The 14,358-nt window shown below is 36.7% G+C and overlaps 1 protein-coding gene across 1 annotated transcript; it reads left to right on the plus strand.

Annotated features, from left to right (window-relative positions):
• Positions 1-1,197: 1,197 nt before the first annotated feature.
• IleRS (Isoleucyl-tRNA synthetase) lies at positions 1,198-14,051 on the plus strand. Its single transcript, XM_089641950.1, has 4 exons — positions 1,198-1,396; positions 1,472-1,577; positions 9,434-9,635; positions 10,660-14,051. The coding sequence occupies exons 1-4, from the start codon at positions 1,269-1,271 to the stop codon at positions 13,863-13,865; spliced, it is 3,642 nt and encodes a 1,213-aa protein (XP_089498076.1). The 5' UTR covers positions 1,198-1,268; the 3' UTR covers positions 13,866-14,051.
• Positions 14,052-14,358: the final 307 nt, after the last annotated feature.

Genomic DNA, 14,358 nt, shown 5'->3' on the forward strand with positions numbered 1-14,358 from the left:
AACAAGAATATATGTTTCTTTCTTAACGATTACGTCTTTGGCGATTGTTGTTACGAGTAATTAACGTCGGAATAACCTAAAATCTGTCAATTTACTTTAAACTTGAACTTACGTAGTTAGTACATTTAGGTCAACAAGAATATATGTTTCTAACTTGCTAACATTACACTAGCTTTATATTTTTATCACGAAGAACTTTAACAAGCAATATTTTAGACACGAAACGTTTTTAAAATTATTTCACGAATTTCGAAGACCATGTAGTTTCCCGCGTGACCTCGAGCGAAATGTCAAACTCGAAGCCAATTAAATCTGAGCTTTCAGCCACAATATTTTTTTCTATAAGAAAACGGAGTTGGGCGTGTCGGTTTCAAATGGGTTTCAAGGCCAGACCGGAGTTATATTCCCCTGAAGTATACCTAGCCGCATAAATAAACCACTCACCTCAGCCGCCATTTTAATAAACAATTAAAATAATGTATATATGACGTAGGGAGGGACATTCTGAAACCGAACTCCGTCACCGAAATATCGATAAAAAATTATATTAATAACAATAATAATATTTGGTTGATTTGTATAGCTCCATTTTTGTGCAAAATCACCTCAACTCGGGATTTGAACCCGCGACCCTCGGTTTGCTAGTCGAAAGCTTTAACCCTCGACCACGGAGGCCGTCAAAACAATTTCCTACCCGTCTACAAACATACACGTAAAGATAGTCTGGGGAGGGTGGCTTAGCTTTGTTTTTTATGATATATTTATTTTTGTTTTAGTTTATTAGGGAAACAAACAGTTTTAGAATTTTAAATAAATAATTACATTTTAAATGTTTGTATTAACCAGTGAAGTTTCCACATAAAATTTATGTTACATAAAGAAAAAAAGCATAAATAAACAGACAAATATAAAACACTTAAATGAAAATAACTGAGATATTTTACACACCTTTATTAAAGTAACTGAGACATCTTAAAAATATATTTTACACACTTGTCGTTCATATTACTGTACATCTTATGTCAAAAGCTTTGCGTAAAACCTGCGCCTTTTGTTCAGGATTTTTTTAAAAATAAATTTTATGGCTTTTCACCCCAAAGGAGTGTTCTAGCCAGTGTCAAGTAATGATTTTGTTCAGGACTGATTATATTTTGCATTTATTTGAATTATATTATCTTATATTTTGTCTTTGGTATATTCGGTTGACGTTGACGACAACATTGAACGCCACACGTCAAAAAGTCAAAAACTTAGTGCAAATTTTCATCATGCCGGTCCAGGTGGACAGGGTTCCGGAAAATATAAATTTCCCTCAGGAAGAAGAGCGCATTCTCGACCACTGGAAGAAAATTGATGTGTTCCACTCGTGTCTGAAACAATCCAAAGGGAAACCGAGGTATGTTTCTGTTTTAATGATATCTTGCCAATCTTATTGCGTTACAAAATCATAACCTCTCTTCTTGATTTTCAGGTATTCTTTCTATGATGGACCTCCTTTCGCCACCGGGCTTCCTCATTATGGACACATTTTGGCAGGAACCATTAAAGATATTGTCACAAGATATGCCCATCAGCAAGTAAGTAAATATTTTGCGATACGACTGATGTAATTTTCCGTAATAATACACGAACAAACTATTATGCCAGTATTTCACACCTCGTCTCTGTGTGTTCCGTCGTTAGCTCGTTTGCGAATATGTCCTTTTCTAAGGGATATGTGAATTGTTATTCCGTACTTCCTGTCCCTGAAAACCACCCAAATTATCTTCAGCATGTATGAGTTATGGGGTATATAAGACAACATCTTGCGTAAGCTGGTAAAAGTGTTATGCCTCTGTAATTAGGACATTCTCCGTTAGTGCCTTTGTTGCCATCTTATGTGTCTTATTCAAAATCTGATAATTTATAAACTGATCTTATTTGTGAAGTAAAAATTTTACTGTGAGACTTAATATGCTTTCAAGCTGTGTCTTAGGCCAAACATTTCGGTCAGACTTACAATTCATATCTGCCCTGTTGATGGATAACGCACGTCTGCCCAATACACGAATCAACCGCGAGGACAATGTTTTGCATGGCCCAAAAAACTCCTATTTTGTGGATAATATTTAGCTCATAAAATATTGTCTTATAGACTATATGTCGTAGTTTGAAGGTAAATTGTTTAGATGGATCTCACATGTCTGCTTTGTATAATGTTGGTTGTTAAGGAATATTATGATGGAGTTCTTAAACTTTGGAACGACGAGCTCCCGCAACCTAATTCCTCCATCAATTTCTGGCAAAATTTTCACACATCCCACCGTCCGCCAGCCGATTCTATTTTCGTAATAACTTACTTGTTTACAATAAAAACATAAATTTGTTGTTGACCACTTTACGTTTACTTATACTACCGGTTTCGGAAGAACCTTCCTCCATCAGGAGAATATTAAAAACTAATCTACGATAGAAAATATTGACAGATTTATACAAAAAAAATTAGGTGTTTGAGGGGGAGGTGAACAAAGTGGAAGGGGTAATTACCTGGAAATGTATCTAGAATGGGACTAAAAAATAGATTCATTTGTTTATTCATTATACTAGAGTTATAATTTAGGGATTTTCTGATTTCGGGTGTTTTTAAATTATCTAATTTTTTGCCTTCATTATTACGGTGAAGAATTTTAACCCGTGTCCTGTGTTTTTATTGTAAATTATGATGTGCCACAAAGTTAATGCTTTTTACAAATACGTAACTTGTTTTTTGCAAAATCATGTTTTTGTAAATTGTACCGTCTTACCAAATAAAGTGTTTATATATTTATAAAAATAGTACATAATCTAACATAAGTAGTTTCCCTAGAATAGCTACTTATATTCAGAGAAATGTTTTTTTTTCTCTCTATGTTATAAAAAAATATTTCAAAGGAATATGAAAATATTCTTGGAAGTTTTATTATGTTTTCCATAAGAAAACAAACTACATCAACTTCGCATAAGGCGGGCGGGCGCGTGAAGAATGACACAGAAGTAACTTGGCTATTATTTTAAGATAGCTGCTCTTTACGAAATAAAAAGCAAGAACCCTTAAATCATTGTTTAATTTGTTGCCAATCGAATAAGATTTATTTTTTTAAGGGGGAAGTATCATAAATAGCGCTAAACATCACTTTGTATTTACCTAGTAAAAGGAATACCACTAATAATTTATCTAAAAATTCTATAGAAGTAGTTAGAAAAATGTCTTATGTTATCAGTGAATTAAATTTTTTTATCGTAAACTTTTTTATTCTATATGAAATACACATTGCAACTTTACGTAAAACCCTAAAAAATGCCTTCGCTGGTAGGGAAATAGCTCCTATCAGAGAGATTTTTTTTTTAAATCCATCGGTAATCTCAAAGTAAATATGATACAGGTCATTTTAAATAAATAAAAAACACTTTAACATATATGGATTTTTGTTGTGATTCAATTAAACTTCCCGAATATTTCAATTATTTTCCGTCATACAAAATCCTATGGATGAAATCATTATCCATTGCTTGACCGAACACCGCCAGTCAATGCCAGTCTCGAGGTGAATTCGGAAGTGAGAGCACGCAAATTTTGTTTATTCTCCAGTCCTCAGCCAACTTTCAAATTTCTAATAGGAATCCAGAGGAGATTGGTGCTATAGCCAAGGGGTAAGTGGAAATTAAATATTATTTATTATCTAATATATAATTTGAAACTTGTTTTACGGTCTCAATTTTTTTTTTACCTTTTTCAGGTACCAATACGTAAATAATAAAGGGGCACATAAATGGGAAATAATAAAGGGACTCGCGCTTACAGCGCCTTAAGAAAGAGACCGCTCCACTGGAGGAAAAGAAGAATAAGGTTTGTCAAAATACATCAGTCCGATGGACACGTTTTCTATAAATTTTTACCGACTTCTATCGAAGTCTGTAAAACGGAGTAGGTGGTGGCTTGAACTCGGATCTAATTTCAAAATGCATTATTTCGGCATCAATCATAAATTTCTCCAGTTCTCTACCGATTTAGTTCAAAATCGGGATTAGGGAGTTTGGATGTGCACTGAACTCGGATCTAATGTCAAAATGCATAATTTCAGCATCCATCTTGAATTTCTTCAGTTCTCTACCGATTTAGTTCAAAATCGGGATCAGGGAGTTTGGATGTGCACTGAACTCGGATCTAATGTCAAAATGCATAATTTCAGCATCCATCTTGGATTTCTTCAGTTCTCTATCGATTTAGTTCAAAATCGGGATTAGGGAGTTTGGATGTGCACTGAACTCGGATCTAATGTCAAAATGCATAATTTCAGCATCCATCTTGAATTTCTTCAGTTCTCTACCGATTTAGTTCAAAATCGGGATCAGGGAGTTTGGATGTGCACTGAACTCGGATCTAATGTCAAAATGCATAATTTCAGCATCCATCTTGGATTTCTTCAGTTCTCTACCGATTTAGTTCAAAATCGGGATTAGGGAGTTTGGATGTGCACTGAACTCGGATCTAATGTCAAAATGCATAATTTCAGCATCCATCTTGGATTTCTTCAGTTCTCTACCGATTTAGTTCAAAATCGGGATTAGGGAGTTTGGATGTGCACTGAACTCGGATCTAATGTCAAAATGCATAATTTCAGCATCCATCTTGGATTTCTTCGGTTCTCTACCGATTTAGTTCAAAATCGGGATTAGGGAGTTTGGATGTGCACTGAACTCGGATCTAATGTCAAAATGCATAATTTCAGCATCCATCTTGGATTTCTTCAGTTCTCTACCGATTTAGTTCAAAATCGGGATTAGGGAGTTTGGATATGCACTGAACTCGAATCTAACCTCAAAAAACATAATGTTGGCATCCATTTAGAATTTCTCGAGTTTTCTACTGATTTGGTTCAAAATCGGGATTAAGGAGTTTGGATGTGCACTGAACTCGGATCTTATGTCATAACTTCAGCATCCAGCTTGAATTTCTTGAGTTTTCTGCCGATTTGGTGCAAAATCTGGATTACGGAGTTTGGAGATGGACTTATGCGAGACTAGTGTGAAGGTGCTTTCAACGATTCTAGCGATTCCTTTCAAACTGTCGCTAAGATTGGGAACAATGTCTATCAGATCCATTGATAAATGCACTGAATTTCGTTGATGGCTAATTCCGGGTAGTAGTATTATAAATAAATTATTAAAAAAAAATTATATATATAATTTTTTTTTTTTACTTAAAAATCTCTTTTTAACGTTTGAAGGTTGTTCCTATTAATGTAATATATCATTGAAGCAGAAGATAACAATAATAATTTTAAAAAGATATATTATAATGAACAAGACACAGAAAAATAATAAAAGATAACGGTCGCAACTGGGACTCGAACCCAGAACCTATCTTCTTACCGGGACAAACGCTTAACCAATTCAGCTATTGCCACCTATTATGAAACTGTCGTATTTGTAAAACTCTTATTTCAAATTTCAGAATCAACAATATTATCTTCGACTAATGTTTTTTCCATATTTAGTGAAAAAAGGAAGCTGCCAATAATATTGAAAAAACATAGGTCGAAGATAGTATTGTTAAATCCAAAATTTTAAATATGAGTTTGACAAAAACGACAGTTTCACAATAGGTGGTAATGGCTGAATTGGTTAAAGCGTTTATTCCGGTAAGACGAGAGGTTCTGGGCTCGAGTCCTAGTTGCGACCGTTATCTTTTATTATTTTTCTGTGTCTTGTTCATTTTCATATTTAAGAAAATTAGATTATTATTGTTTTAAATAAATTTTATTTATTTTAGGGATGTCTTGGCTGTAAGTCCCACAAGCGCCATAAATGACGTCGTTAACCCAGAAACTATTAGTGAACATGTAAGTTTTTTTCCTAAAAAATAGACAGACTAAATTAGTAGCAAATCTGTGGATTTTTAATACCTATACTAAGATATTGGCCATTTACATAAAAAAATTGCTGCATTGACTTACTACACTTTTTTATTGTATTTTTTTTTTGTGCATAGGATGAAGATAATATCTTTTCGCTGGAATATTCGACGGAGGAGCAAGTTCCAGCCAAAAAAGCAATCAGAGGTCGCCGAATAGTGGATTTAAGCTTTTTTATGCAGCAATTACAAATTATAAGTGACCATGCTCCGCAGTTCGGATGTAATTTCAATTGCCTTGAAATTATTTCCGAACGTCGGAAAGGACTGGACTCAAAACTAATATTTAAATGCAGAATGTGTGAGCGTAAGTTTACAGTGAGATTGATCGAAGAAAAAAAGGATAGAATGGATGTAAATAGTGAATTAGTTTCCGCTGTTATATCATGTGGGTCGGGCTATACACATTTGAAAACCATTACGGCCGCCATTGATTTACCCGGAATTTACAAATCACTATATTTATCAATTCAAGACAAAGTTTTCGATTGGTGGGAAACAGCAGCAGCGCACTCCATGACCAAAGCTGCCAAGGAAGAGGCAGATTATGCAATCTCCGTTGGAAATGTTGACAAAAACGGAGCCCCGCTGGTGGCTGTTGCCCTCGACGGTTGCTGGTCAAAACGATCCTACGGAAAAAACTATTCTGCACTGTCAGGAGCAGCCGCAATAGTGGGCTTAAAATTTGGTAAAGTCGTTTTCTTAGGTGTCAAGAATAAATTTTGCATAATCTGTTCACGAGCTGCTAATAAGAAGGAACAGCCTCGGGAGCACGTGTGCTTCAAAAACTATTCAGGATCGTCTACCGCGATGGAATCGACCATTATTGTTGAGGGTTTCAAAAATTCCGTAGCCGACTATGGAATTATTTATAATCGGTTTGTAGCTGACGGCGATTCCAGTACATATAAACGCATTTTAGATTCGCGTCCGTATGGTGACCTAATTGTTGAAAAAATCGAATGTAAAAATCATCTTTTACGTAATTTTTGTAACGCTTTTGTAAAATTGTCAAATGACACAATATACCCGAGCAACGTACGGAGATACGTAAAAGAGAGATATTTACGTTTGCGAAAGGGTGTAGCTTGCGCGATAAAATATTGGGTTGCACAAAACTTAACATCCGAAGAAAAAATTTCCAATCTGAAAAAAGACATCCTAAATGGTCCTCAACACGTATTTGGCAACCACCAAAATTGTAATAATTATTTCTGCAAACCAGAGACTCGACGTTCTGAGCCTATGACAATTATGTCGGCTTTAGTTGGGTCGGGGCTGATGCTTGCCATTGAAAGTCTATGCCGCAAACTTTCCTACCATTCGCGAAGTTTAATTTCTAACTGTACTAGCAATTTGGTTGAAAGCTTCAATTCACAGGTTGCCAAGTATGTTGGAGGCAAGCGAATAAATTTCTCGCAACGTCGTTCTTATGCAGCCCGTTGCGCTGCTGCTGTTGTGTTTTTTAATACAGGAACGCTTCACACTTCGACCCATGAAGCTGTTTTCAATAGTAAACCGAATGATTTGATCGCGAACGTGGAGCGTTTTCGGAAACATCTAGTAGAAATTGCGAAAAAGAAATCAAAACCTAAAAGACTCCATAATTCTGTATCAAAAGACCCCCATTATGGATCAAACTGTCAACAACCCGACATGAGTCCAGAGGTGTTTGAGGAAGAGAAAACAACCTTCCTAAATGAATTAAAGTTGTCTTGTGATGAACGTGAGATGCTTGAAAGAGGGACGATTTTGCAGAGGACCAGCGCAGAGTGGATCAGCAGGAGGAGAAAATTACTCACATCTTCCAATTTCGGTGAAGTTTGCAAGAGAAGAGTTACAACCAGTTGCGCTTCTCTTGTCAAAAATATCATGTATGGTGGTAATCTCTCTACCATTCCTGCTGTACGTTATGGTATAGATAATGAAGAAACCGCAATTAAGCAACTGGAAAAACAGGAAAATATCAGTATAATAAGTTGTGGTTTGTTCGTTGATGAAAATAAACAATTCTTCGGAACCACACCGGATGGCAAATATGCAGATGGCATAGTCGAAATTAAATGTCCATCTTCTTTGACCACTCTTGACTTTGAAGATGGAATGAAAAAACACCCGTTTTGGAAATTTGACAAAACAAACAATAGTTATGTGGTAAATAAAGCTCACAACTGGTATTTTCAAATTCAGGGTCAATTGCATATTACCAATGAGGACGTCTGCATGCTTGGCATCTGGTTTGGTAAGGAAAGACCTATGAAAGTTTACACCATTTGCCGAGATGACCAATTTTGGGAGTCGAAAATGGAAACTAAACTTGTTAAATTTTATATGGATTGTATGCTTCCAGAATTGGTAGACCCACGTATTCCTCGTTCGATGGAAATTCGAAATCCATCATATATTCTAAAAGCTATGGAAGAGAGGAAAGAAAGGATGACACGCGCTTTGAATGTAGTCATTAGGGGTAATGATTAGCATGGCAGTGTGTGGTTGGTTAACATTGTCATGCCAGGCTTTTTATTACTGATTGTTTTGGAAATTTGTTGATATAATGGAAATTATTATCTCATGTGTTTATTACCTGAATAATTCGCATGTAATAATTCAATAAAAATATTGAATCCGGAACATCTAAAACTTTAAAATTATGTAGTTTTGTGGATGTTTGGAATTATCGATTGACCTGGAGTCAGTTTAGTTTTTTTTTTTAGATATTATTGTCACATTTTATGTACTTCATTCTACTTTTTTGTATATCTAAGTTAATATTGTAAAATATATTCTTTCCCGAGTACGAAAAAAACATTGAAATAAATTTTCAAATTACATTCATGATTTACAAATAAACTTTTTTCCATTTCTATCGCACTTAATATATAATCAAAAAATATTGATCGTAACTTAATTTTACGTTTTCCCTTTTTTCACACCCATTGCTTTCTGGTAATATTATATTTAAAAAAACAGTTATTGTCATTACACAAACCATACAATCAAATTTATGAACCAAAAATCTTTTCCAAGTCAAAACACGATTAGATTCTATGTGACTTTGAGTAAAAAAATGAGATGTCAAAAAAGGTCCAGGGCGTTAAAGATGTGACTATATATCCATTATTTTGCTAATATGATTTTTATTCTGTCAAGTTGTATCCATTATTTAGTAAATAAATATAAATTTTATAAAGCACGTGTATTTTTATTTCGTATTTTATCAAAATGCTGACTGATTTATAAAAACCGTGTCAATCATCCCCCTATCTACTCAAAATATGCAGGTGTTTGTTTTGAAAGCGCAGCTGTTCTGGTGGCCGACTGAATCGTTTACAAGTAGCAATAATACCTAACTTTACTGAAGTCGAGATTTGATACCGTCCCCTTAATGAATATGTTTTACAATGCAAAATTCCATGAAAAAAAAGTATGTGCCAACGGGAACAAATATAAGCACTTCCAGCACACAAAGAATGAATGACTTATCAATAATATTTTCCCCAGGGTTTTCATGTGGAGAGGCGCTTCGGTTGGGATTGCCACGGCCTTCCAGTTGAGTTTGAGATCGACAAGGATCTGGGCATCAAGGGTCCCGATGACGTCAACAAGATGGGCATCGGCAACTACAACGCCGAGTGCCGGAAGATTGTCATGAGATACGCTGACGACTGGGAGAGGATCATCGCCCGGATGGGCAGATGGATCGGTAATGGTCTTTACTCTTAAATTACATATTCAGTAATGATGCTAAATATGGCATGACCAAACTTTTTATCTGCGAATAATGTTTATTGAAAAATTATTTTATTTAAATATAAAGTTTATGTTTAGACTTACGGAATTCAATACTTCGTTTGTGTGAAAGCACTATGAAACAATACATGATTATTATTAATTTTATTTAGATTTTAACAGTAGCCTTAAAGCAAGGCTGCCCAACCCCAGGCCCGCGGGCCACAATGTGGCCCGCGAACGAATTATAAGTGGCCCGCGTGAACCATTTTCAAAAAACCCGCCAATTTGAAAAAGTGTCGCGGGCCCGCGGTAAAACAATGTGCAGCTTGCGCGCGGTCACCAGTGTTGCCAACGAAGGCGATTTATCGCTATTTAGGCTACTCAGAACGAGAATCAGCGACGAAAAATGATGGTTTTGGGTGCGCGGAATTTTTTCTCAGCGAAGTTCCGTAACAACCCCCCCCCCATGGAAATAGGAACCGTCAGGTATTCAGTGGCCCGCCAGTGATTAAAAATCGTCAATTTCGCCCAACTGTTAAAAAGGTTGGGCAGCCTTGCCTTAAAGGATTCAAGGGGCATGGAAATGTCGTCATTCATTACACATTATAAATATTGACCTATTTTAATTTATTTATTGTTTTTGTGTTTAATTCGTAGAACTCCATTTAATTTTTTTATAAATTTAATTTAGATTAAATTTGATAATATTATTATTAAGTTCTGCAAGTGTTTTAGTTTTTTATTATTGTGACAAAAAAAAAAAAAAAAAAAAAAAAAAAAGACCTATTTTAAGTTTATTTTTTTTAATATGTAGTTTATCTTATTGTAAATGTTAAATAAGTACATGTGCATTATAAATTGACAAACGTCTGTTATGCTCAAAAAAAATACAAAGAGAAAAAGTCATACAAGAGCCTCCAAAAATGTAATGTAAATGTAAAAATGTTGTAGTTTAACTTTATTGTTTAGTATACTCCGGTTAATTTTCATTACAGATTTCAAGAATGATTACAAAACCTTATATCCATGGTTTATGGAGTCCGTCTGGTGGGTATTCAAGGAACTGTTCAACAAAGGCTTAGTTTACAAAGGAGTCAAGGTAATGCCTTACTCGACTGCTTGCACCACTCCCCTGTCTAACTTTGAGTCCGGGCAAAACTACAAGGAGGTTGTAGACCCTGCAGTGGTTGTGGCCTTCCCCCTGGACGATGGATCCAGCATCTTGGCATGGACCACCACTCCCTGGACTCTTCCCAGCAATATGGCACTCTGCGTTAACCCTAATCTTGTCTATGTCAAGATCAAAGAAAAGGCAACAGACAAAGTCTACATACTTCAAGAAAAACGAGCTGAAGCCATTTTTAAGAGTGTCGATAACTACACAATTCTCGACACCTTCCCCGGAACCAAATTGAAAGGTCTGAAGTACAAGCCTCTGTTTGATTACTTCTTGGATCAAACTGTTAAAGGAGCATTCCAGGTCTTGACAGACACTTATGTTACCGATGATTCAGGTACCGGAATAGTACATCAAGCTCCTTACTTTGGAGAGGACGATTTCAGAGTGTGCCTCGCAGCTGGAATCATCTCCCGAGATCAGGAACCAATTTGCCCGGTAGATGCAAGCGGTAGGTTTACTCTACCCGTGAAAGACTTTGTCGGCCAACATGTTAAGGATGCCGACAAAAACATCATTGCGCTGTTGAAAAGCAGCGGTAGACTTATCCAAAGTGGACAAGTTAAACATAGTTATCCGTACTGCTGGAGATCGGAAACGCCGCTTATTTACAAAGCTGTCCCATCTTGGTTTTTGCGTGTAGAACACATGTCTAAAAATCTGTTGGAAACTAATGCGTCCACTTATTGGGTTCCCGAGTTTGTAAAGGAAAAACGATTTGGTAACTGGCTTCGGGATGCTCGAGACTGGGCCATCAGCCGTAACAGATACTGGGGAACTCCCATCCCGTTGTGGATGTCGCCAGATGGTGAAGAAATTGTGTGCATCGGAAGTATTGCCGAGTTATCAAAGCTGACAGGAGCTACCATTACTGATATCCACAGAGAGAGCATCGACCATCTGGAAATACCATCCAGCAGACCCGGAATGCCTCCATTGAAGAGGGTTTCTGAAGTGTTTGACTGCTGGTTCGAGTCAGGTTCTATGCCTTACGCCCAGCAGCATTATCCATTTGAGAATGTGAAGGAGTTTGAGGATTGTTTCCCAGCTGATTTCATTGCCGAGGGTATTGATCAAACAAGGGGCTGGTTCTACACTTTGTTAGTTATCTCTACATCACTGTTCAACAAACCTCCTTTCAAGAATCTTATTGCTAATGGACTGGTTCTGGCATCTGATGGTCAGAAAATGTCAAAGAGAAAGAAGAATTATCCAGATCCTCTGGAAGTTGTCCACAAGTATGGGGCTGATGCTTTACGTCTTTACCTCATTAACTCTCCGGTCGTTAGAGCCGAAAATCTGAGATTCAAAGAGGAGGGTGTGAGAGATGTCATAAAGGATGTTTTCCTGCCTTGGTATAATGCCTTCAGATTTTTAATGCAGAATGTTGAGAGAATCGTTCAAGAAGATAAAATAGATTACGTTTTCGATGCAAAGCTCGTGTCCACAAGTCACAAATCTGAAAATGTAATGGATAAATGGATTCTGTCATTCACACAATCCTTGCTCACCTTTGTCAAGCAGGAGATGGCCGCATACAGGCTCTACACGGTAGTTCCCCGTTTGACCAAGTTCATTTCTAACTTGACTAATTGGTACGTGCGAATGAATCGTAAAAGGTTGAAGGGTGAAATATCACCGCGGGATTGCCAGATCTCTCTGGACACCCTGTGCAGTGTACTTTTGAATATGATCAGTCTCATGGCTCCTTTCACCCCGTTCTTGACAGAGCTGATGTATCAAACCCTAAGCAAAATTACTTTAGGGAAGGGAGTTGACAGTATTCACTACATTATGCTTCCTAATGCTTGTCCAGAATTAGTTGATCTTAACATTGAACGAGCCGTCCAAAGGATGCAAAGTACTATTGAGTTGGGACGAGTTTTAAGAGACAGGAAAACCATCCCCATCAAATATCCTTTACCCGAGCTTGTGATTATTCATCAAGACCCTGAATATTTAACAGACATCTTGTCCCTTGAAAAATATATAATCGAAGAGATGAATGTACGAAAGATCACGGTGAGTTCGGATAAGGTTAAATATGGAGTAACTCTGAGGGCAGAACCCGACCATAAAACACTGGGAGCACGACTCAAGGGTGACTTCAAGGCGATTACCCAGGAAATCAAGGGTTTATCAGATGAACAATGTCAAGCCATTATATCTCAAGGCTTTGCTGAAATATTAGGACACAAAATTGATTTAGCCGAAATAAGATTTATCTTCCAAATGACTGGGTCAAATGAGAGATACGAGGCACACAGCGACAATGATGTACTTATACTACTGGATGTATCTCCCGATCAAGAGATGATGGACGAAGGAATCGCCCGAGAAATCATCAACAGAGTTCAGAAACTACGAAAGAAGGCTCACCTTGTTCCTACTGACGAAGTTAACGTCTACTATTCGGTAAACGATGTGAAGAGTGACATTCACCGCATTGCAGCTTCACACAAAGAATTTATTGAAAACGTAATCAAGGCTCCCCTTCTGCCACTAACCAAGAACGCTTACAGCACCATAATAGAAGAAGTCCAGGAACTGAAGGGTGTAAAGTTGAACCTGATCATAACAACTCGAGTCGAAACTGTCTTACCAGTTCTCCCATGGGCAAATGTGGAACTTTCTGGTTTATGCCCAAGATATGGTGCTACTTCTATTAAAGGAATGGTTCTCTTAAAAGATTTCAAAGGAAAGAGTGTCACAGTTGACTCTCTTCACCAAGAAGTAACCATTATATTTGGACTGTATGGAATAAACTTCAGTTTATGGTTTGGAGAGAAATCCTTGACTAACGAAGATCTACCAAAAGCAGTGGGTAAAACTATAATCATCTCTTCAACGAAACCATCTAACAAAGATGTCCCATCCTCTGCACCATTTTGTAAATTCGCAAATGCCGAGAATGGAGGTAAACAAGTTACCTTTATCTTGGAAAACCCAACCGGTGAACATGTATTTGATGTTGAGATAGCCAAGAAAAGATTGAACAATTCAGTTGAACTTGTAAAAGTATAAACATATATGCCTTCTCGTTTTTCACTTTTCATAATATTATTTATTTAATTTACGCAACCAGAAATATTTGTCCAAATTTACATACATTTTTACCTGTTTTGTACATCGTATTACTGGAATTTAAACGTCTATGTATCATCATTTCATTACTCATTGTTTTAAGCAAATAAAGTAACAATACAAAAATGCATTTTTATTTAAATATAACTAATATTTTTACCCCATTTTCATAACTACAGCCATCCTACTCACCAGTGGCGGCTTGTACTCACAAAAATGGGTGGTGCGCTAAAAATATTGCCAGTCTATTTCTACGTCAGGTCAGGTAAACCTACAGCGGTGAAGGTCACTAGCAATTAGCAATTTTGAACGTTGTACTGACCTGCTGGAGTGATCGGTGTGCGAGCTGGAAACTAATGTGGCGCCATTGACTTTAAGAGGCATCGGCGAGCGCCGTTCACATTTCAAAGAAATTTCAATGCTATGGTCAGCA

The sequence above is a fragment of the Hesperophylax consimilis genome, chromosome 2 (genome assembly GCF_061612785.1).
Source record: "Hesperophylax consimilis isolate HC1 chromosome 2, BYU_Hcon_1.0, whole genome shotgun sequence".
NCBI lineage: Eukaryota > Metazoa > Arthropoda > Insecta > Trichoptera > Limnephilidae > Hesperophylax > Hesperophylax consimilis.